This window comes from Ascaphus truei, chromosome 3 (assembly GCF_040206685.1).
Source record: "Ascaphus truei isolate aAscTru1 chromosome 3, aAscTru1.hap1, whole genome shotgun sequence".
Lineage (NCBI taxonomy): Eukaryota > Metazoa > Chordata > Amphibia > Anura > Ascaphidae > Ascaphus > Ascaphus truei.
In genome coordinates this window covers 236,745,148-236,769,516 of record NC_134485.1, presented here as the reverse complement: position 1 = coordinate 236,769,516, position 24,369 = coordinate 236,745,148, and the positions used below count along the sequence as shown (strand labels likewise).

Here is a 24,369-nt window from a genome sequence, read left to right as displayed (position 1 = left end):
GGGATAGGTGAGGTGGTGCAGGGGGGATAGGTGAGGTGGTGCAGGGGGGATAGGTGAGGTGGTGCAGGGGGGATAGGTGAGGTGGTGCAGGGGGGATAGGTGAGGTGGTGCAGGGGGGATAGGTGAGGTGGTGCAGGGGGGATAGGTGAGGTGGTGCAGGGGGGATAGGTGAGGTGGTGCAGGGGGGATAGGTGAGGTGGTGCAGGGGGGATAGGTGAGGTGGTGCAGGGGGGATAGGTGAGGTGGTGCAGGGGGGATAGGTGAGGTGGTGCAGGGGGGATAGAATGTGAGTGGTCTGCGGGGGTATTGTGTGTGATGTGGAGTCACAAATGATGATGAGGGGTGCAGGGGGGGATATGAGGATGAGGGTTGCTGGGGCAGATATGAGGATGATGAGGTGCTGGGGAGCGAAGATAATTATTTTACCCGTGCGGCCCGAATCTGTATTCCTTGGAGCAGTTCGGCCCTTCTCACTTGACAAGTTGTGCAGGCCTGGTTTAAAGTATCAGACTAGCAAGCTAGAATGCGCACTGAAACGTTATCCTACACTCGCCAATTTGGAGCCGAATATTTTGAAAACGAGCCCAGAAATACATTTAGTTTGTAAAGGCTTTTATTTTAGGTCATCCTAGTTTTTGTCCAATGGCATGGACATACAGTAGTCTCAGCTAACAGACTCTCCGTTTTATCCTACATGCTTCCCACTCCCCATCTCACTTAACAGGCTTACTGGCGGCACAGGAGTGAGACAGCTGGCGGCAGTAGAAGACCATGTCAGCCAAGGGAACAAGGTGAAACAGAGGGCAGTGGCAGAAGACATGCAATGAAGCATTTGAGGAGAGCACCGGAGACGGCAGGGGAGGAAGGCGCTGTAACACTGGCACCAGAAGTCAAACTCCGGTCAACTTTTGGTGTTCGTGTTCCTCCCCTGCGCTGCTCTACTCCTGCCCGATCACGTCTTCTCCTGCCACCACCCGCTGTTTCAACTTTTTCCCCTCGGCTGACATGGTCATCTACTGCCGCCAGCTGTCTGACTCCAGTGCCGCTATGCTCCTGCTGTGGTGGTGCCGCCGCCAGTAAGCGAGGAGGGGGGTGCAAATATCGGATAATACTTTCCGTATTATCCTACTTGGTATTGGTCCCGTTTAAAGCTGATAGCCGAGATGCTACTGTAGTTCCAAAAACAGTGTACAGGTATCTCAGGTGTACTCCTTTTGTGCACGTCTCTCTCCACATGTTCTATATAAAAAGTGTTTGGGGTGGTATACAAGCAACTAACCGCTGTTCTAGTAAACACACTGCCCTCTCCTGACACAAAATGCACTTAACACTGCATTAATGCACATGGACGATACCGTTAGCCCGTAACGAGGCATTAACTTAAGTCAAGACCTCGTTAAGTCAACAGACACCTGTGGATCTGGGCCATAAAGTGCCAGGCCCTCCTAGAAACTAATGGCAGTTGCATGTTTAGGAGGTTAGGATTTTTTTTTTATTTACATCAGGCAAATTTGAAGTATTTTGAAATTATTTGGTGATTCTAAGTGTCTAGGTAATATGCCAAGTAGTCTTCCCTGTGGTGAAGAGTTTAGTCCCATTCATTTGAATTAAGTTGATCATCTGTCTCCTTTAAGAGTGGTTTTTATTTTTTTAAGAAAGTCAATTTAAAGTGATAAGGGGCTTAATATTGTTTTCACTTGCTACAGTACATGACACTTTTGTTAAGAATACTTGATGCTGAAGAAGTTGATACCTCAGCAGCAGGCAGCTATAAAGTGTATTATAGTTGACTACAGAATATTCACACATAGTATATCCACAGACACACAGTTTCTCCTGCTGCTTTTCTTTAATACGGATTGTCCACTACCAATTAGTGTGAAGTGATTTACAGTCAACACATCATAAAATAATGTCGTTTTTCTAAATGTATTTTGAAACAAAAGTATTTTTCATGAGCCACCATGCACGAGAAATACAGTACATGGCTGAGTATCTGCAATATATTGCAAAAGCCAGCCTACTTTCTTAGCATTTGTTACAATACTGCTTTCTAGGAAGAAAAAAAAAAAAAAAAAAACAATAAAGCATTGCTTTAAGCCATATGAATTGACAATACATAATAATTTTGGCAAAAGTTTGCAACTAACAAAATGATCAGTGCCAAGTTAAACTAAAATGTAGGGTTTTTCTTTTTAACTAGCTAAGTGAGACTACATATCAAACCTGCAGATATCAGTATAGGCAACAGCAAGATTATACCTTTTCACTACCTTCATTGTTAATATAACAATACATTTTAGTATGCCATAATGTTTTATCTAAAAAGGAGACAACTTTTGAAACTTTAGGTTAGAAATCAAAATATATTTAGGAGCAGAAAAAAAAAAAAAAAAAAGTTACTCCAGATCTACACGGTTTAACATTTGAGTCTAAAATATATACACTCTGGTTGCACTTTAGACTTTATAGTTTGTTGTGAAATAACAGACTTTCAATTAGTCGTTTAAATCGAGAACCACCTAAGAGACTTGGATAAATATGAAAGGCAAAGGCCTAAATCCTAATTCTGTACAGTATGTGTTTTTATAATCAGTCCAAAAAAAAAAAAAGTGTCCTGCTGCACAGAAAACGATTCTCTCTGGTGCCGGTAAGACAAAGCACATTTGTTGGCTCTTCTGTAGTCCTCCTGCTTGAAAGCGATCCAGCATCTATTAAATCCTTTGGCGAGTAACACATTTGCACAATACTGTGGAACACAGAAGAGATTACTCTTTTTGCGGCTTAGAATAGTGACTTCAAACATTGCTAGCTGGTATTAATAAGGCCACAAAGAAAAGCAAATCACAAACCTTATATACCACTTATATGGAGAAGTACAATTTGATATGCAACTGCCCTTAAAAGCATATATTGAAAAAGCAATATTCATTGCTTGCAACTGCATAAAATTCTGCTTATAAAGTAGCAGTCTATGCTATCCAGTTAGATTTTTCCAACGCAGCTTTAAAAATTTAAAGGAACTGGGGGGGGGGGGAAAACGGAAAAAAAAAAAGGTGTAATGTACAAGACATCAACAGAGTCTTTCCTCTGATAAATAAAGGTGAACAAGTCTCTTATTTTGAAGGCTTTGCCTCGGATGGGTTTTCTCCTGTATCCAAAGTCTTCAACAATCTGAACAAGCCAGCTGCTTCTCGTATCCTGCTGAACTCTATGCAGAAGGCCTGTACCTCTATGAACAAGTCCTGGACATTTATTATTTTGTTTCTAATCAAAGACTGGAGGAAGACACAAACTAATCGTACCAAGCGATTCTGTAAGAGAAGAAAAAAAAAGAAAAAAAAATAGCATATACAGTAATTAAAGCAGCCAGATGGGAAGCAGAGGTCTCCAAAGCTACACAAGCAGTTTTCAGCGCCTGAGAACCCCCGAGGATAGCACATTCCCGTCCCTTCCAGGGGAAGCAAAATGCTGGCTTTAATTTCCCACATTACGTGGGACAATACCCACATCACCAGTTGCATCTTCCTATTGGCTCACATGCCGTGGGGAATTTAAATACAAGCTAGTACAGGGGCTACTTTTACCAGTAAGTATCTCTAGAACCAGGGCTGAAACTGTTCCCCATCCTGGTAAAGAAAGAAGGGATACGAGGGATGGGAGGGGCTGCTCCAACGTGAAGATTTTAGTTTCAAACAGAACTCAAAAATCAACAAATTAAACGTGGGAATAAAAAAGTTACTATATTCTTTCTATTGAAATGTTTAAGGGTACAAGAGATTAAAATAGCAATCTGTGTGAAAGCAGTGTAACCCTATTTCTATATAGCAATAATTTTAGACTTCTTAATAGTTGAAATCCAATACTCTGTTTTGAAAATCAATATTTTGCAAATATCCCTTTAAGGAACCTTATTGTGAAATAAAGTAATATACATACAAAAAAGGTATTACCAGTTCCATAATTGTTTTGGTGCAAATCAATTCAATTCTGCCACAAACATATAAAGGGTGCTGATCAGTTTTAAATTGTGGGTTTCAGACCACCTCATTTTTTGGGGGTCAAATCATTGATGTAAAATGAGACACAAAATAAATAAATAATAATAATAGGAAGGGGGATATGGGGGGACGGACATATATAAGTTTCTGGGATGCCTAATCATTTATCAAACCTCATGCATAATATCCAATGAAGAACATATAGGGGGGGGGGGGGGTGGGCGTGTACGATAACTATACCTATATCTATTAAACAATCCTAAAATGTCATGGTTTGTTTTTTTAATAGCATATTAGATGCAACTGCCTGTTTAACACCGACCTGCATATACTTGTCCTTAATCTGTTCACACGTAGATATACAATTGGAGATGTAAAGGTGAATGAATTCAGGAGGAAGATCCACCGCTGTAGTGAGTCTGCAATATAAAATAAACATGGTTACAGATTTGAAGTAACACGAAAATATTTAAGATATGGGTTTGTCGCTATGGTTCGTGATAAAACTCTAGGCCTTCATTGCTCATAAACGCACCAATACTGTACATATTCACAATAAAGGATAGCAGAAGTCTTCCATATTTGGCTGCCTATTCCCACCGCCAAGATCTTATTTAAAAGTATTGGCATTTTTAGTGACAGGACCAAGATGAAAGACACGGGAGAGTACAGGTTGGTGATACTCAACACAATGATATCACAAACGTGAGTCACTAAAGGAAGGGAAAGTAACCTCCCACTTCCCTACGCTTCAGCTTAGGAATGTGTGTTCCCCCCACCCCCATGTGTATACTGGGAAACCGCTCACGTTCCCAGTCTAAAGAGAACATGTAAATAATTAAATACAAGAGACTGTCAATCACATTAAGATGAGATCCAAGCAGTAAAATAAGAGTTTATATATTAATACTCCACTGTAGCCAATTCCTGCCTTTACAAATAATCAAATACCACTCATGAACCAAACCCATACAGAGGAATCACATAAAACCTATATTTCATGGAACAGGCAGGGTCCTTCCTTGGGTTGCAAATGGGATGAGTATACAGAAGTTACATTAGAAAAAGGAAGCACTGAACTCTGGAAATATATAATTGCTTGCATACCCAAAATACATGTAACACACGAAATAAGATATTAAAACAATGACAATGACACACACACACGGTCCTGATGACAAGTCGATAGACATGCGGGAGGGAGAGGTATGATATCTATAGGTACATACAGTGGAGAGAAAAAGTTTGTGAACCCCAATGATAATTATGGAAATGCCATAGTTTTTCCATAACCCTGAAACACAACCACTCTTTTCTTAAATATCCAATAGGGTTTAAATTACCAAATTACATGTATTTTGAAACAAAATGATGTATTAGACAATGAGTAATTAAGCGTCTGGGTAAGTACACAAGTAGAAACCCTGGTTTTATTAGCTAAATTAAAGGGGATAATTAGATTCAGGTGTTTACATAATTAGGTAGATCTTCAGGTGTGAGTTTGAGACCCCACCCTATATAAAGATCAGAAACTTTGTGAGTTTGGTCTCCACCATACAGGGGCGTGGAAATACGTCATACCACGGTCAAAAGAAAAATCAGAGGACAGGGCCGGCTTGATGGCGGTGCCATCGCTGCCTCTGCCCCGAGCACGGTGCTTACAGAGGCCATGCATTCTTCCCCACAACAATTAAACTCATTGCTGGGAGAGCACGGGGCCTCTAATCTCTTACCTGGTCCGGCGGCATCTCCTCCTACAGAGTCACGTCATCATGGCGTCGCAACGTCAAAAGACAATGTAACATCACCATGGGATTGAGATGACGCTATGTCTGAGGGGATGCTGCATTGGACCAGGTCAGAGGCCCCTTGAAAGCCCCTGCACCGAGCCCCACATAATACAAAGTCTTGTCTGAGGTCCTCAGAAAAGTAGTTATTGATGCTCATCAGTCTGGAAAAGCTTACAAAACCATTTAAAGATTTAGGACACCTCCAATCCACTGTTTAAGATCAGTCACTTTACCCAGGAGCGGTCGTCCTACCAAAAATCTCTCCAAGAACAAGCCAGCAAATTTCCAGGAAGTCACAAAGAACCCCAGGGTAACATCCAAGGATCTGCATGCAACTCTTGCCTTGGCTAATGCGAGTGTTCATGAGGCATCTATCAGAAAGACTGACCAAGAATGGAGTTCATGGACGCACAGCCAGGAGGAAACCACTGCTCTTTAAAGAAAACATTGCAGCCAGTCTGAAGTTCGACAAAGAGCACAAAGATGATCTACAAGACTTCTGGAACAATGTTCTCTGAACAGACAAGACAAAGGTATAACTTTTTGGTCTTTATTAGAAACGCTGTTTATCGAAAACCAAACCATGTTTAAAACAGAAGAACCTCATGCAAACCGTCAAGTATGGTGGTGGGTGTGTGATGGTTTGCGGCTGCTTTGCTGCCTTAGGACCTGGACGCCTTGCAATCATTGAAACAATCATAAAACTCTATATATTGTATCAGACGATTCTAGAGGAGACCGTCAGGCCATTCGTCTGAGCTGAAGCTGAACCGAAAGTGGGTTATGAGTTGAAGCAGTTTTGTGAGGAATGGGCCAAAATTCCTCTAAACCGATGTGAGACTAACCAGCAGTTACAGGGAATGCTTAGCTGAAGTCATTGCTGCTCAAGGAGGTGCCACCAGGTACTGAATCTAAAAAGGTTCACATACCTTTTTCACACACTGATATTGAATGTTTAATTTGTGGATTTAAAATAAATAAATCAACCTTGAAAAAGTATCGTTTGTTCATTCGATTATCTTCATCTATTATTAGGACTTGGATTAAGATTTAACATTATACGTATGAAAATTGAAAACCTTAAGGGGCTCATAAACTTTTTCTTGCCACTGTACATACAAATAAAATGTTAGCAATTTAAAGAAAGTTGCTTTCAGTGCATCGGTTTTTGGATGGGACGCCTGTAATCTTTACTTTAGTGTTCATTGCCTATGTTAAAGCTGATCCCACATACTTACAAAGTGGAACACATCATAAATGTATTCTTAAATGGTCTTGTGCAGCAAGATCTCAATCTTAGTTTCCTTGAAGTATCACAGAGATGACTCACCGATTTACAACCTCCATGGAATGTAAGGACATATCCATGTTGACCAGTACGGAAAAATACTCTGTGATTTGACTGGACTGCATTAACTTGAGCAGCATTTCAATTGCCACCAACGGATTGTTCTCTACCAGATCTGGAAGCTTTACAGGTGTCAAACCTATGTGATAAACCAGCTTAGGGTCTTTTTCCAATTCTCCAAGGAGCTGTGGGGGTAAAAATAAATGAGAGACAAAAATAAATACTTTTACTTTATCTGCATACATGTAAACACAAATGCATTTTAATTAAATACGTAGAATACAACCCAGAGGAAAACAACTCCACTTTTACCATAATCATAAAGATCTGTATTTATAAAGTTACCTTAGAGCGCTTCTATAGTGGGTCCGCTAGCTGTGCCGTGTGTGCGGCACTTATAATTGGCTGTGGTTAGTCAGCCTTTTTATAATAGTGCCGCGCGCACGTCAGTGAGTGTGAAACCGGCCGACAGGGAAAAGAATGTTTTTGCGCCGCTACCGCCGCTGTGTATGTATGTGCGTGCATGTATATATATTTATCAACAATGCACAATAAAAATCATTTTTTATTCATACATGTCTTATTTTAAAATTATTATTTAATTACTTATTAACTCTCACAATCTATACACAGTAACTTCCAAGACTGCTCACAGCATACACTCAAAAAGTGTGCATCACGTGCACACGCGTTCGCACAGGCCCCCGCACCTACCATAGAACAAGCCTAATTGTATCTAATAAGCAGCAGGAATAAAAAGCCTATACAGTATTAGGCCTCGGGCATGGTCAGCGCCTAACTGTGCTGAGGCGCGCTGCTGCTCGGCAGCGAGCCCCTGCAGCCGCAATGAGTGCGTCTTTAGCAGGGGCTCGCGCACGCTTCCGCAAGTGTGCATCTTATGACAATGTTAAATTTTCGCGCTCATGGGAGCGCAGGGCCGGTCACGTGAGCGGTTCGCCCAATGAGGGTGAACCAGCTCCGTGACGTCACAGGCCCGCCCCCGGACGGCGCGCTAACCAAGGCCAGGGAAGCACCGCTTTCCCTCAGCCTCCGCACGGGCTGAGTCACCATGGTCTCAGCCTTATAGAGCAGAAATTTTGTACACAGCTTTTTAGTAACCACTAGGGGCAGCAGGAACTACACGGAACAGATTCTCAACTGTGTCATGACAATTGGGTGAACATTAGTCACAAGTGGTTATAGTGCAGAACAGCAGTTTCCATACCAGTAAACTGATGTTAATAAAGAGGGGGGGAAAATTTGAGAAGGTGGGGGGGGGGGGGGGGGGGGGTGGTTGTGCAGTTTTGTACCAAGCAGCTGTAGTCTCATAATTGGTAAGAAGACACATGAAGTGTCCCTGGAATGGTCCCAATCTCATTTCTAAAATACTTTTTGAAAAAACTACAAAGACTTTCTATAATGTCACATAGGGAATACAGCAGAAACGTAACAGCTCATGCCCTTGATTACGATCAGATAAATATTACTGCTGCTTTGGGATAAACATTTTATTTCAGCCCATTGACAGCACTAATTGTGCTAGAGAGCAGCCCTGGATTCATTTTTGTAAAAGGCAGGCTAGCTTTACCTGTGTCTGCTGAGGGGAAGACAACGGGCTTTTAAATGCCTTGGCCATGATGCGCTTAATCTCCACTCCAGTGCTATTTTTCACACACATGGATCTGTCCCATTTGATGGCATGATCAGGTTCTATGGGGTTCAGCCAGGCCAGTTCATCCTCACAGATATGCAGAGGTGGAGGGGGGCGGATAAATTCTGGCCGGAAATGACCTGGAAACAGCCAGAGTGAAATGTTACATTTAAAAAAAAAAAAAAAAAGGTTTTTTTTTTAGGCGCTGCAGGTAAATTCAGTTTATGCATATTTATTAAACAAATTGAAAGAGATGCAATGTACCACCATACAAATAAGTGGCGAGAGGGTGACTCCCGAAATAAAAAAATATTTATTTGATCATGTAAAACGGAGGATACATGAGCCAACATGTTAGCGCTTTAGGTCCGCTTCAATTTCTAAGAAAATGATTTAGAAAATGTGTTGCTACATTGTTTTCTATGCTGTTACAACACTCTGGAGCCCCAGAATCCTATCTGGACTTTCAAATAATATGCATATTTATTATACTAAACCTGATCTATCATTCTCTTTAATGAAACAGACCACTTTGTTCCACATTTTCAATACATAATGACACTTCCTTCAGTGATTGTGTTGCACATTTTTCAACTCCTTTCATATAACCTTCAGTATCCAAAATAAAAAAATATGAAATTTCATGACCCAAATTCCAATCTCCTCTCCTGTGGCACAACATTATCCCAAAGATTACCTGATCGCAATATGTAATCAACATTTAAAGCAGGCATGGCAAAGTGTATTTGACAAAGTATTTCAGCTGCAAATGTAAGCAAAGATGAAGATAAGTGTGTGCCTAACCCCTTCAATAGAACAGGAGACAACATACAACTGTACCGCCACTTGTCATAAGTTTCTTCTATCTGATAGAACATATACACAATACAATTAATATTCATGTGGGTGGTCTCATCAACATGCGCATACAGGGAGAAACACTAAACTCTGATAAAGTAAAGTTAAGGGAAACTGGCACCCATGTCTTCTTTAAACCTCAGTTGAAGAAAATCCATTTTTAATGCAGTTATCTGCTTACTTTAACACGCAGGGAAATTAAATCCCTTCACCCCAACTCTAAAATCCAGATTTATTGTTAAAGCCTGTGTGATTAAATTTGGGCAATAGGATTTCTATTAAAAAAAAAAAAAAAAAAAAAAAAAAAAAAAAAAAAAAAAAAAAAAAACAAGTGACGACAGTAGGTCCTTGAATGGAAGCCGATACGCGATTGAGCCATGATGCCCTTTATTGGAGGCAAGTAAATCCTGCCATGGTGGATCTATTGCCAGGTTTAAAACGCAATACCACAGAATAACTATGAAAGTACACAATACAGATTATGTTTAAAATCTCTATTTTACTCCTTCCCCTATAAAATCACAAAAACTTGCTTAAAATCAACCAGTTATACAAACATAATTTAAAAAGCAGCAATCCACACTGATCACATTTTGCCTAATTTAAGGAGACATCTTTTCTTGCCTTTCTTGTTTTCCCGCCACCCGATGACTCATACAGGAGATAAGAGTTTGCAACAAGGTTAAAATGGAGCTCTGAGCCCAATGGGCTAAAGATTACCATGTAACTTCAGAAACCGATATATTTGTTGGTTTTAAAAATCATTATTTTACAAATTAGGACATGCTCATACAAATACAAGGAGTTAAACTCAAATAGGCTCCTGGGGAGGATTGCAGCTTTAAAGGACATCATTCTGAAGCTGCTCTCATTCTTTGCTACAACAATAATCCAAAACAGCAGCGCACTGCATGTCCCCATAATGATGTTAATGCTGGGGGACCTATAGATAAGCCGCTAAAAACATACAATATGGTACTCTGTTTATCAACAGGCATGTCACGTACTTTCAATGGGAGGTTTTGGGCCACTGACCAAGGCTTCTGTGATATGCGAGGCAACCGAGCTGTCAAACCCAGAGTTGGAGGAGTCTGGATCTGGGTCACTGAGAATGCTGGGGAAGCTGGCCTTGCTCTGTGTGGGGAGCTCAGACTGCCGCTCTGGAAAAGAACGTAAAGGAAGGAAACACAAATTTGGCAAACTATGAAAGATAAAAGTTGCACAGCACTCACTTTGGCTGACACAATCTCAAATAATCACTATATTATAAAATTATTTTGGCCGCACCTCCATGAGATATATAGCTCATCGGTGACACCATAATGCACATAGCCTGGTGGCAGATAAGGAGAGTCAGATAGCTATAACGTTTAGACAGAAAGTGTGTCAATTGACACACGATGAGAAAGCAAGGAGGACTATGGAGAGGAAGGAAGAATTGATGACATAAGGTATTAAATGAAACACAACAAACAAAGGAGGGCATAAAGCCCTAAAAAGTGAAAACTTAAATGAAAGATGCAGTGTAGAGGGGGGGGGGAGGGATAGAGGAACGCACGCGCAAAAATAAATAAATAAAAAGAGCAGTAGAAAAGAAATACTGCACCATTACCCCATGACAATTATGATTTCGTTTTCTTGATCAAAATTAAATTTACTTCTAAATAAAAGTAAACAGGAAAAAATTAAAAAAAAAAAAAAAACCTTGGAGAACCAGCATGTGGCTAGAGAAACAACATCATTGGTTTTTCATTCATAAACCCAACTTTCTAGTGTGCAAGAGCTGATCGAATTCCTTTTACAATGGTCATACAACCTATCTAAAGTAGCGTTATATACAGACTACAGTATTTGCAAAACTAGTCACTAATACATACCCTATTGTTGCCAAATCTCAACTGCTTTGAACAAAAGTGAGAGAGAGCGCACGGACTGGCAACAGAAAAACATGCCCTCCTTAACCATGCTGAAGTTGGCTCAATTCGTGCTCTAGCTGCTTATTTGGAAAGTCATTTTTTAAGGGTTAAATGACTTTGGGACACCGATTTCAGAATGTTTTTCAACAGGGTAGGGCCCCTTAGTAAAAACACATTTGTATTTCGATTAGCCAAAAGGGCATCAGAACAAGTGCTAACCTGGGCAATGTCAACAATATTTACTAATTTGAATAAGTAGCTGAAGTATTTCAAGGGTTAATTTAATTTGGGCCGCCTATTTCAGTGGGTATCAAGAGAAGTGCATCAGCTATTTAACATCCACCTAAATTTTGCCTGACAAAAAGGATTTGGGCATTTGAACAGATGACTAATTAGCAGCATATTTAAAAGCCGGTCACTTTGGGCCTTGTATCTTACATTCTATTTAGATCCACTAATGTTGATCTCCTTGCCCACTAATTTTTTTCAGGTTTATAGCAACACAGATACATGTAGAATTATTTCCACTGATTAAAAGGCTATAAATTATACAGCAAAATGCATAACTTAAATTTAAATTTAATCTGAGTACTGTTATGTTTCACTCTCAGGTTTTAAAGGCTTTGAAAAAAAATATTCTGTTTACGTACTTCATACTCTGATTACTTTAAGTAGCATTATAGGCTAAAGCTGTTAAATTCTGGGTATTATTGAAATCCCTGCTCTCCGATTGGATAATGCCTAGAATTTTAACCAATCAGTAATAGCAAAGAATTTATGGCACCCTGCCAAGTTTTTCAGCCATGAGCTTTCAGTTCTCATTCACAAAGAGTGAGATCAGCACTCAGACAGGGGAGGTGATTGGATAGGAGGCAGCAGCAAGGCACCGACTCCTTTCCCACTCTGCCTATAGAGCTCCGCACAGGAGAGTGAGGAGAAAAGGTGTGTGTGTTTTGTGGGCGTAAAGGGGGACAGCAGTGTTGATTGGTGTGTGTGTGTGTGTGTGTCTTCTGTTGGTGTGTGTTTTGTGGGTGTAGAGAGGTCAGCAGAGTCTGTTTTGTTGGTGTGTCTTCTGTGGCTGTAGAGGGGTCTTGTGTGTGTAGAGTGTTTTGGCGGTGTGTGTGTCTGCAGTTTGTGTGTTTACAGGGAGGCTGCAGTGAGTGTAGAAAGGGGGCTGATGGTGTGTGTTTTGTGGATGTAGTGGTGGCAGAGTCTGTTTTGTTGGTTTGTGTTTTGTGGGTGTAGAGGGGACTGCAGTGTTTTTTTAAGTGGAGGGGTGCAGAGTGTTTTGTGTGTGTAGAGGGGGGAGCAGAGAGTGTGTGTGTGTGTGTGTGTGTGTTGCAGTGTGTTTTGGTGTGGGTCTGCCGTTTCGTGGGTTTACAGGGGGCTGCAGTGTGCGTTTGTGGGTGTAGAGGGGGGGCTGCCGTGTGTCTTGTGAGTGTCGAGTGGAGGAGGGGCTACAGTGAGTGACACATACAGGGGGGATGCATGTATGTACAATTTCCTTTTAATAAACTTGCAGTAAAAGCAAAAGAATGTAGACAATCTTGCTGATAAATCTATGACTACAAAAAGTGTCTTCTGAAAAATATAACAAATACATTAAAAAAAAAAGCCTACATTTAGCCAATAATAGTAATAATTCCCTCAGAACATGCCATTACTGGCAAATAATGCCATGGCTGGGTTAAAGTCCCTCTGCTTTGCCTCGGGCCTTCAACTCTTCCAGCCAGGGCATTATTGGCCAATAACACCCTGTTCTTCGGGATTATTACTTAATGATTAATATAAAAAGGTCTACTTCTTGAAAACACAAATGGGTGCATCTGATGCCCCTAGAGTAAAAGTATGAAGTTTATAGGTGTAAAAAAATAAATAAAAAAAATGCATAAAAACAAAGTGTGTGTGTCAAAGCAGGTCTGGGGTGTATAGCTTTAATAGAATCTAGAGATAAGGGCATCGGATTTGCCAGAGATAGGATTAAATTATGGCTCCCACAAGTAAACAAGACACATTTAAAAGGTACTTTGGAAGCCCTTCTTTGGAGAATTATGCAAGGTGCAGGGGGTGTGGCTATGAAGGTATTCCACAAAAAAGAGTAAATTCATTCAAAAATGAGGATATCATGGGATGAAATTCTGAAGAATAAGGTTTAGATATTTGTAATTATTGCAAAAAGACGGATGCAATAAGGCCAAACCATTCACGTTTAGGAGGTGGCAAGGGTCAGATATCCATTTGTTGCTCAAATTTATCAGCAGGTCGGACATAACTAGTATTCATTGAACAAATTCGCATGAACCTATTGACATGATTCACGTTATTGCAAGAAGTATAGGAATAATGTAAGGAGATCTTTGATATATTAAGGCAGACCTTTAAAAGTCAGTTTATTTCCTTTCAAGTTAAATGTCAGTTAGAGCAGATTTACAATGGGTGGGTCTTGTGTGTTTCAATGGAAAAAGGTCTGGGCATAAATGTTGGCATGTTTGAATAGAGAATTAGAATTCAACAAGGTGCTTGGGATCAGAAGACGCACATTTTTCATCTTTTCTACGCCAACTACCTCTCTGGGAAGAACTTCTGACGTGTGGTAACATATAGGGAATACTGCTGTCATGAGATATGTATTTTAATCCATCTGGTGCTTCAGGGGTTAAAATATAACTTGGGTTTAAAAATGCCATATATTGGGTTGGGAGAGGTCCAGGCTTGTCATTGGTGTGTGCGCTTGTCTTCAAAGAGTTTAATTGGGGGGGTTCTATCCTGTATGGGCTGACTTAAAAACGGCCAGATGGGTTGTATATTGCTGATAGAGTCGCGATAAGGGCAGTGTCTGGAGACTTGGGAATAGAATATGGCCCGTGACAACGGTCTATAAACATGGTTTTTTTGCAGCTGAGCTTCAAAGCATTCTATGGATGGCCAGGGGCATGGCTACAGAAGGTATTAAACCAAGAGTGACTTTATTAAAAATGAGAATATCATGTGACGTCCTCTGCAGAACATGCTAAAAAGGACATGTGTATCCGTGGAACAGACGCACATAATGATTAGACACGTCAGGTCTAGCAGGTACTAAGAGATACTATGGAAAAAACAAACTAGTGCGCAAAAGAAAATATTCAAATAATCATGTGTAAAGGTGATACTAAATAAATAAATCACACACCAAAAAAACCCAAACCCGTGATAGGTAAGTGATAATAAACTAGTGTTACCAAATAGAGGAGCGTCTGCTGCTGTGTATAGGGTAGCCCAAAAACCGGATATCTAGAAACAACAAAACAAAGCGCAAAACGCTCATTGTGCATTTATAAAAAACAATGTTTATAAAATAAGTGTTTCAAGGTTCTGCGTACATCAGATAAGAAGTAAATAGGCACATAAAGCTACAATGTAGTTGTTACCGCTAACTGCGACCAGGAACTACAAAAGGGTTGCAAAAGGGCACACTGCTTCACGAGATGGAGCCGGGGAGCAACCAGCTCAATCGGGTGCATTGACGCACTAATTTGGACTCAGGGACTGTTTGAAAGAGTGCCTAAATACTGGCTCATCTGTTGCTGCTCTACCCTTGCTGAATGTGCAGGATAGGAAGCGAGACCCTTAGGCCTGGGACATAGTGAGTTGAAGCTCGCTGAGGCGGGCTGAGCAGACGCACAAAGCCCCTGGATCTGTCATCAGCGCGGCTATAGTTTCCCCTCCGCATGCGCGCTGATGCGTGCGGAGGTTGAGATTGAAATTTGCCGCTCGGGGAAGCGGAGGAGCGGTCACGTGACCGCTCCCATTGAATGGGAGCGGGGGACTAGCCCTGCCTCCCGGCACGCCTCCGCTCTGCCCCCTGGGCGCGCTCACTGCCTCGCCTGCAAGGACAGGAAAAGCACCGAGCTTCAAGACCACTATGTCCCAGGCCTTAATGAAAGAACCCCTTTGTAGTTCCTGGTCGCAGTTAGCGGTAACAGCTACATTGTAGCTTTATGTGCCTATTTACTTCTGATCTGATGTACGCAGAACCTTGAAACACTTATTTTATAAACATTGTTTTTTATAAATGCACAATGAGCGTTTTGCGCTTTGTTTTGTTGTTACTAAGAGATACAAATTTGTGTCTTAAATTTAGGATTAAGATGTTCATAATTTGTCTCATTGTGTCCACCATGAGTGCCTGAATGTTTTGATGTGACTCACGTGTGTGTATGTATTAGTTAAGGAACGTTATGAGTACATTTAGATATTGAGACAAGATCCAAAACAGCTTTGGAAGGATTCGTTTTTCTCTGTCGTAGAACTGTTGATCTCAGTTTATTTATGACAGGGGCTGGGTTTAGGTTGTGTTCAATGGGAAAAAATTATACTTAAAGTCTGAACAAGGATTATGAAAATTAGATGTCTACAGAGGTATTTGGAACAGATATGGGAGAACTCATCGTCTTTTACCAGTGACCTCTCTGGGAGAAAACATGTCATAGGGTGATGTTTAGCGTTTTCTTTTATTTTAAGAAACTGTTCTGCATTTAAATTGTAACTGTTTCTTGTAATCTTTTTTTCTGTAACGTGAGTGAGAGATAGAGTGAGAGATAGAGTGAGAGATAGAGTGAGAGATAGAGTGAGAGATAGAGTGAGAGATAGAGTGAGAGATAGAGTGAGAGATAGAGTGAGAGATAGAGTGAGAGATAGAGATATATATGTGTATGTAAAAATATTTAATAAGTAATACTTTGGGCTCTGAATGAACTGTTGCACGCACTGGGGAGAGTATTTAAATTTTCAGACACATTTTGCTACAACTGATGTGTTAAAGTGCATAGTTTGTTTTCTATAATAAACAGGGGCTGGGGCCCTCGCAAATATTAATTTGACATCTCTTATTTGCATACCCCAGGTGGTGGCAGAGGATAGATATGATTGCAATTGAGTAAGGGGTTAATATTAACTCATTGAATGTACCTTTGAGGAGAAAGGGGAGTTGGCTAGAGTAGCCGTGTGTATTAACCCTGGTTGCATATCCAAGTCACGTGCTCACTTGTGTGCTGTTCGTGACGGTGGTATATTGGGACGGATTTAGGAGAAATAACTCATTTGAGGGACCTTTGCGAAGGTGAAGAGTGGGGCAGCTTGTGGGCTGTGTATTAATCCTTGTCCTTTAGGGGAGGAACTGTCCATTTGAGGGACCTCTGCAGAGATGAAAAGAAGGAGCGCTTGCGAGTGTGAGTATTAACCCTTTACCTGTATGCAGGTCACGTGCTCGCCGAGTGCCATACATGACATCTGCTATGTTTATCCTTTTATTTTAAAGAAACTTTTATGCATTCCTTTTAGCTATGTTCGTATAATAATCTTTCTGTAAACCAACCACTTAATATGTTGTTGTAATATTTTTTTTAAAAGTAATGCTTTGGGCTCTGAATGAACTGTTTGCACGTTTTGTATAGAGTCAAGTACATTTCCAGACATTTTGCTACAACAGATGTTTGTGTTAAGTGCATAGTTTTCCTTTAATAAAAAACAGGGACCTTAGACTCTGCATATAATTTAATATTTGATATTTCTTTGGTGGTGGCAGCAGAGACATAGATTGCAATCGACTATGGGGTAAATATTAACCAATTTGCAGTACCTTGCGGAGGCGAAAGGGAAGTTGGTTAGTTTAGCCGTGTGCATTAACCCTCGTTGCATACCTAAGTCACGTGCTCACAAGTGTTCTGTTCAAGACAGATGGTCTATTGGAACAGAGTGAGGGGATATATTACTCATCTGAGGGACCTTTGTGGTAGGTGAAAAGTGGGTCAGCGATTTAGCTGTGTATTAACCCTTGTCCCATATACAGGTCACAGGCTCACAGATGTGCCACACGACATGCTACTATAAATCTGTAATGATGAATTAGACATAAACAACATGTTACATAGCCCCCTACGTGTGATCAATTAGAAAAGTAGTAAATTACAAATTCCCCAAACAATGGACGTTGCACATCAGTTGCTGTTTTCATGCACAAGTCCTAGGTTATGGGCAATTAGGTTTGATACAGGAATTCCTCTGCGGAGAACCTCTTAATAGGCAGACCAAATTAATTTAACTCTTGAAACACTGCAGCTACTTATTCAAATTGTTCAAGTATTCGTGCATGCCCAGATTGACACCTGTTTTGATACCCAAATACCTTTTCGGCCAGGTCAAATACAAAACGTATTTTATTTAAGGGACCCTACCCTTTAGCAAAACACAGAAATAGGCATCCCAAAGTCATTTAACGCTTGGAAAATAACCTTCATGAATAAGAAGTTGGGAGTATGAATCAAAAGCCAACTTCAGCCTCATCTCTCACCGGTTTGCAGAGCCGTTTCAATGCCAGTTAAGGTGCAGGTCAAAATGTGTGGAAGAAAACAAGTATATAAATTGATTATTGCCTTGAAGTTTACAGGTGACAAATTGTCCACCCAACTTGACTTGTTGCAATTTTTCTCAGCCAAGAAAGAGTAAAACGCTCAACAAATAAGTTGCTTGGTGTTCTGCATTCGATGGTTTCATACCCCAGTAAATATTGCTCAACACCTTTAGTGCCAGTGGGTTCTGCAACACCACTATGTATAAAGGCTAGAGACTTCTCCAGCAAAGGGCTTAAGGGAAATTGGCATCTATTCAAAAAGACATCTTTGATCTTCACAGGTAAATGAAATCAGTTTTCAAACTGGTTATGACAGTTTACCCCATAACGATCACACCCCCATTCCTTTAATCAAATATAAAATCTACAAATCTTGTTAAAGTAGGCCCATACGATCAAACAACTAATATTTATAGTAATGTTTCAGTTTCCTGTTTTTGTTCTAAAAAGCTTGCAACTTTAAAGTATTTATAACTACAGGTTGAAGTTATCTTACCTGCAAGTGCTAACTGAAGTCCACTGATGTCCACTGTGTGGGGCATATTGCTCACATCCATTACAGCAATCTGACGAGGAGTCTTTTTAAAAAGTTCTCTTGGTGGTGCCAACATCAGCTGCGAGAGGAAGAATTTTTCTGGGGGTGTGATTGGCGGCAGAAACCCTGGAAAATGATCAGTTCTCATCTTAGTCTAAAATGATGGGTAAAATATCTTGCAAAACATCTTAATGGACAAAAAGAAGCAACCCCCAATGTCCATGGTCAATAAAGAAAGTGAACGTTAAACTTATTAATGGCTGTATAAAAACCATATGCTGAAAAAAAAACAAAAAAAAAAACAAGTATTGTTCAAACCAAACTGATTAGGGAAAAAAGATTTAAAAAAATTAAATCAGGGAATAACCATATCCAGTATAGTCCTCGGTCACAAAATGATTTACAAAGAATCAGAAGGCCTTTAAGTTACAAAGCACAATAGAAGGATAAATGAAACTTTAAATTGCTGCCTTGCAACATAATTTGACCTTTCAGATTAATCTCCTTTATCGCCATCAATATCAACAGCAATTCATTAAAACTCTCCTATATGGAATGTGTTATGCCATAAGAATGCACAAATGCTAATTATGGACAAAAAAAGGTCTAGGTACAACTTTCATTTTTTTTAAACTACCACAGACCCTGTTGCCATTTTAACTTCTGCTTCTACCACTAAAGAGATATACCAACCTATGACATCTAACTATCTACACTCACAAATCGTAATGGTTATTGTGTGTGTTTGGTGTTGTCGTTGTTACAGTAACCAGCTGTGTTTGCAAAGTACTGGAGGAGAACAGTAAAGCCATATACAGTATATTAAAGCTGCAGTTCAAGCTGCCGTTTTTACTTATTTTTTTTATTTTATTTAATATGTGCATCAATACAATCTGCACACTGACAAGTGATTAGTTATGTTGCAGATCGATCCGTTCTGTAATCGATTGCTTTGCTCTGGGTTTTTTAATTCAGTTATTGTTGCAATACAGTAACCACAATGCAAAGTTCTGCGGGGAAGATCATGTGACCAGGCAGTTACTAGATGTAATTGGTGCCCTGATAGAGAGAGGGCGGGGCTCAAGAGCTAGAGCCTGTCAGAAGGGGAAGGGGGTATGACTTTGTAAATAGTTTCTATAGAAACAAAAATGCTTTCTACATTAGAATACATTAAAAATGTGTTTAAAAAAAAAGCTACATGTAGCTTCTCATAGTACAAAACGGATTAAAAAAAAAACACATGTAGGATATTGCTTTAACTGCAGCTTTAAATACACAAACTAGTCAGAAAACAATCCCATTCACCACATGGCTTGATCTGTCAGGGATGTGCTTTTGATGTATAATATGGCAAACTTTGTAAATACACCCATTTTATTTACCAAATGTTGTACAGAAAGTGTGGAATACTATATTTGATAAGAGATCATTTTTTTTAATATCTAGAAATGTACTTTAATACAAATACAACTGAATGTACGTTTAATCCATTTGGTGCCAGTAGCATAGAAGTCATGACAATGTACTAAATATAATGAACATTTATGCACGATAAAGACAATCCCAAAAGCAAAGAACATTATCCAAATGTTGTGAAATCCACAACTTTCAATGAAACAAATAAGGAATTGTGTACAATTTGATATGGGCTGCACCATAAGTAAAAAATAGGCCACAATACATTAGCCATAAGTTTATCCACATTTGAATAATGGCTCCAAATTAAAAGTGGTCATCTTTCAAGGCCACCAGCCATCGCTACCTTGTGGGATTGGATGAGTAATTTTACACTTGCCATGGTTTGCATTGGAGTATATATGGCAATAACCTCTGAAGTGGCCTGGGAAGACCAGAATGCTTCTGTATTCTTTCCACAGTGTTTGAACGGCTACAACAAGGGCTGTTTTTTTATTTTGTGTGGTTTGCTTATAATGCTGAAGGGCTCTTGCACTAAGTGTGGTTATTTATTATATTTATAAACAAAAAAAAAGAAACTGTTCCGTAGTATTAGATAATACTTACTTTTTGTTATTCAACTCATTGCCATTTTTAATTGTACTATATTGCACATCCTTTGATTTCTATAACAGGTTTTTGCAATTTTTTCCTGTTTGGGATAATTTGTTGCCAATATTCCCAGCAGTTTGAGATGCCAACTATAACAATAGATAATGTTACCATAGTACTATAAGACTACATTGTAGCTGCTGAGTTACAGGATTGATTGAAACTGAAAGGTGGCCATTTAAGGCAGGGATGCACAAACTTTTTGCCCTGTGCCCCATGCCTGCTCTCCCCCACTGCTCCCCTTACCTTGTCTCAGTTTTCACCAAAGATCAGATAGGATAAGCTGCAGCTGCCTCATGCGGGGCCCCCGGCAATTAATTTAAATGCCCTGGGGAGAGAGTAGGACCCTTGTAGCCACTGCGCCCCTGGAAATTCTCCCGTACCCCACTTTGTGCACCCCTTGTCTAGACACTACCGTCATCAGGCGTGCTTTTCCCCAAATGTAATTGTTCAAGACAGTGGTGTTTTTGGTCACAATACTTGGTTGTTATAGCATGAATGACCGACCCCCCATCTCTTACCAAATTACATTTCCTAATATATCAAGTTACCCAAGGCATTAGCAGCAAGACATTGCAAGGACCATATGGTTGCCTCTAATCCATCTTACTTTTTCCTTGTGTCAGTAATTGTGCCATCCTAACCAATGTGAAGACCAACAGGAGACATTCATGAATCAAATTGAAAAAACAAGTCCCAAACAACATGTTGGCCTCTACCTCAATCCCTTACAGCCCAATTCTCAAAGAATTGGGAGATTATCACAATACACAAGGGTAGTATATTGACGACAACAGTATTACTGTAATGTTACAGCATATTAATCCTCAGTATTACACCTTTAAAGCCACAGACCTACTCAGCAATATCTTCAGGATTTGCCATTTAGTGAAAGCACTTTATGCAACACCTTTTTAACTTAACCCACATTTAAATGCCTTAACTGCCAGAGGGGCATTTGTCACATTGTTTTGCACAGCGTTACAGGTCCTGCTGGCACGGGAGGGTTGAATTCTTGTTTGATAAAATATGTTTAATAGCTTTTAAAGTTTAAACCCAAAATCCCAACTCCAACAAAGCACTTTTTACTTTAATGCTGTTATGAGTTTAAGACAACGGAGGTAAGATTTTAAAAGATATAGCACCCTGTCCTAAATTAAAGATTATTTCACTAAAGCAGCCAAAATAATCTGACAACCAAAAGATCTCAGTCATCAAGAACAGTGTGATTACTTGTTTTTTGTATCTCCCTAAAATATGACAAATGTATTTATGAACATCTAAAGTGCTGGATATGTTGGCAATCACATAAAGCAAAGCATTAAAGGTCTATTCAGAACCAAATGGGTTAGGAAGGGTCTATTTACCAGGCAGAGCAGCCTTATAACCTCCCCCTCCCTTTTTTCAGCAGACAATCATTTTCTCCTAGATTAGGATTTGAGATTGCTCTTTAAAAATCAGGCTGGCTGGTTGTTAAAAGTAGGCTGACAATGTTTAAGGCCTGAACAAGTGCCTTATTTACCATGTAGTCTCTACCAATGGGTTATCATACAGATGTTTACATTGTCAGGGCTGTCTACAATACATCAGATATAAAGAAATATATTAAAAACCCAGCCAGCTCCCAATAAACGTATTATAAAGTATTGCAGATCCAGGTGGAGTTAGTATAGCAAAGGTTTCTTAACTCCCCTGTCACAGCAACTTGCAGTGCATGGTAATAATATTAGTAAATCTCCAATTTAGATTGTAAGCTCTCCAGGGCAGGGATTTCATTTCCTATAGTGCCATTCTGTGTGTTGCACTCATTGTATTATAATTCCCTGCCCTGTATTATCTCTTTGTAAACCGCTGAAATCACTGGGCCTTATATAGAGATCTACACACACATTAATCTTGCTGCCAGCGTCCTGCATACAAAGTAACCCAACCCTGTCAGCAACACAGGTTACATTATGTCGCTCAGGCAACAGAGGAGTTAAACTAAACACATCACAATTAGATTGCGAGCTCTTCTGGGCAGGGACTCCATTTGTCACATGAATTTGTGCTGTTTAGCGCGATGTACAATAATGGCGCTATATAAATATGTACATAGAAAGTTATAGCCGAGCAGACCCGCGGGTGACAGATACACTATACCGGTACGTTACTGGGTGTGTGGCTAGCACAAGCCCAGCTGCTCCCATCACACACAGAGTTGTGTGCGGCGGTGGCCAGCAGGATATGTGGCTGCCATAAGGATTGCTCGGAAGTCCCCCCGGCTGAACACGAGCAGAGGGGCCCCGCTAACCCCCCGCCCCCTGGGCCTCCTCACCTGACAGCGGCCTCTCGGACTCCTCGGCGGCGGGCGGCGGGTTGAGCAGATGCGCGAAGATGGCGGCGAAGGGGTTGGCCGCGAGCAGCTCCGTGCGGTACATCTCCCACAGCAGGTACAGGGCGGTGAGCCGCTGCGGGGAGCTGGGCAGCAGGTCGGGCTGCTGCAGGAGCATCACCAGCACCGAGCCCACCCGGAAGTGGTCGGCCTTGGAGAAGTAGTGGTGGAAGGCGGTGGAAAGGCCCTCGAAGGTGTTCCCGCAGGCTTCGTCCGACATGATGCCCAGCAGGTTGCAGAGCTCTTTCCCGGCCAGGCTCATCGTTAACCGGCGGCGACCGTTGCCCGGCGCGCCTCCACCTTAACTTGGTGGGCGCGCGGACGGCGCGAGACGCAGACTCCTTCTTCGTGCTCCTCCTGGTGCGGCGCGCTCGCATGTATATAGGTGCGCGCGCTGGGGGTTGTACTGCTGTGCTCGAATTCGAGTTTCAATAAAGCGTAGGAGGGGAGGGGAAAAAAAAACTAAGCTGCTCGCCGTGACGTCACGGGAGCTCCGGAACCGTGTTGGAAACGTGCCCGGGCTCGAGACCGGCTTTCCATGGGCCTCGGTGGGGGGGAGGAGGTGTTTGTGGGATCCCTAACTGGGGGGGGGGGGGGGGTGGCGGCAGGATGTGGTCAGGTGACGCGAGGAGGAAGTCTCGCGGCGCAAGAGCTAAAGGTTATAGAGGAATATGCCGGAAAGCGAGGCTCCGTGTGGCATGTTAAAAGTGGGAAGTGTCGTGGGGAGGTGGTGTGAAGTGGCACGTGACCGTCGGCCAGTGACGGCTTCTCTGAGGTCACGCGGGAGCAAGAAGAGTGCTCAAATGAACGCACGCACCCGCAATAAATATTCCGCATTTAGGAATAGGGAAAGCATGTAGCCTCCCCATAATCCGTATCCAGCACTATTCCTAATCATTTTCTAAGACTTAGGCTGAGTCCATGGTCAGCGCTTATCTGCTGACCCGTGCTGAGGCGCGCTGACGCTTGTCAGTGAGCCCCTGCAGCCGCAATGAGAGCAGCTTTGTATGTATGTATGTATGTATGTCTTTATTTGTATAGCGCCATAAAATGTACATAGCGCTTCACAGTAGTAATACATGTCATATAAATAACACATCATGGGAATAAGTGCTTCAGACATACTGTAAAAGTAACATTAAGGAAGGAGTCCCTGCTCCGAAGAGCTTACAATCTAAGCTTTAGCAGGGGCTTGCACACGCGTACGGAGGCGTAGCTCTTAATTTTTTTTTTAGTTTTGGCGCTCACGGGAGCGGTTCGCCCAATGAGGGCGAACCAGCTCCGTGACGTCACTGGCCTGCCCCCCCCCCGTTGACGGCGCGCGAACTAAGGCCAGGGAAAGCACCCGCTTTCCCTCAGCTTCAGCGCGGCTGGAGTCACCATGGACTCAGCCTTATTTGGAGTTTCCTGTTGAATTTGTAAGGCTGCGATGATAGTG

General features: G+C 41.3%; 1 protein-coding gene across 1 annotated transcript; it reads right to left on the bottom strand.

Moving 5' to 3' along the window:
- Positions 1-2,352: 2,352 nt before the first annotated feature.
- On the bottom strand, positions 2,353-23,528 carry CNOT11 (CCR4-NOT transcription complex subunit 11). The gene is made up of 7 exons (XM_075590397.1): positions 22,875-23,528; positions 18,452-18,616; positions 10,656-10,808; positions 8,728-8,930; positions 7,122-7,324; positions 4,324-4,420; positions 2,353-3,314 (listed from the first exon to the last, which is right to left on the bottom strand). The coding sequence occupies exons 1-7, from the start codon at positions 23,191-23,193 to the stop codon at positions 3,117-3,119; spliced, it is 1,338 nt and encodes a 445-aa protein (XP_075446512.1). The 5' UTR covers positions 23,194-23,528; the 3' UTR covers positions 2,353-3,116.
- Positions 23,529-24,369: the final 841 nt, after the last annotated feature.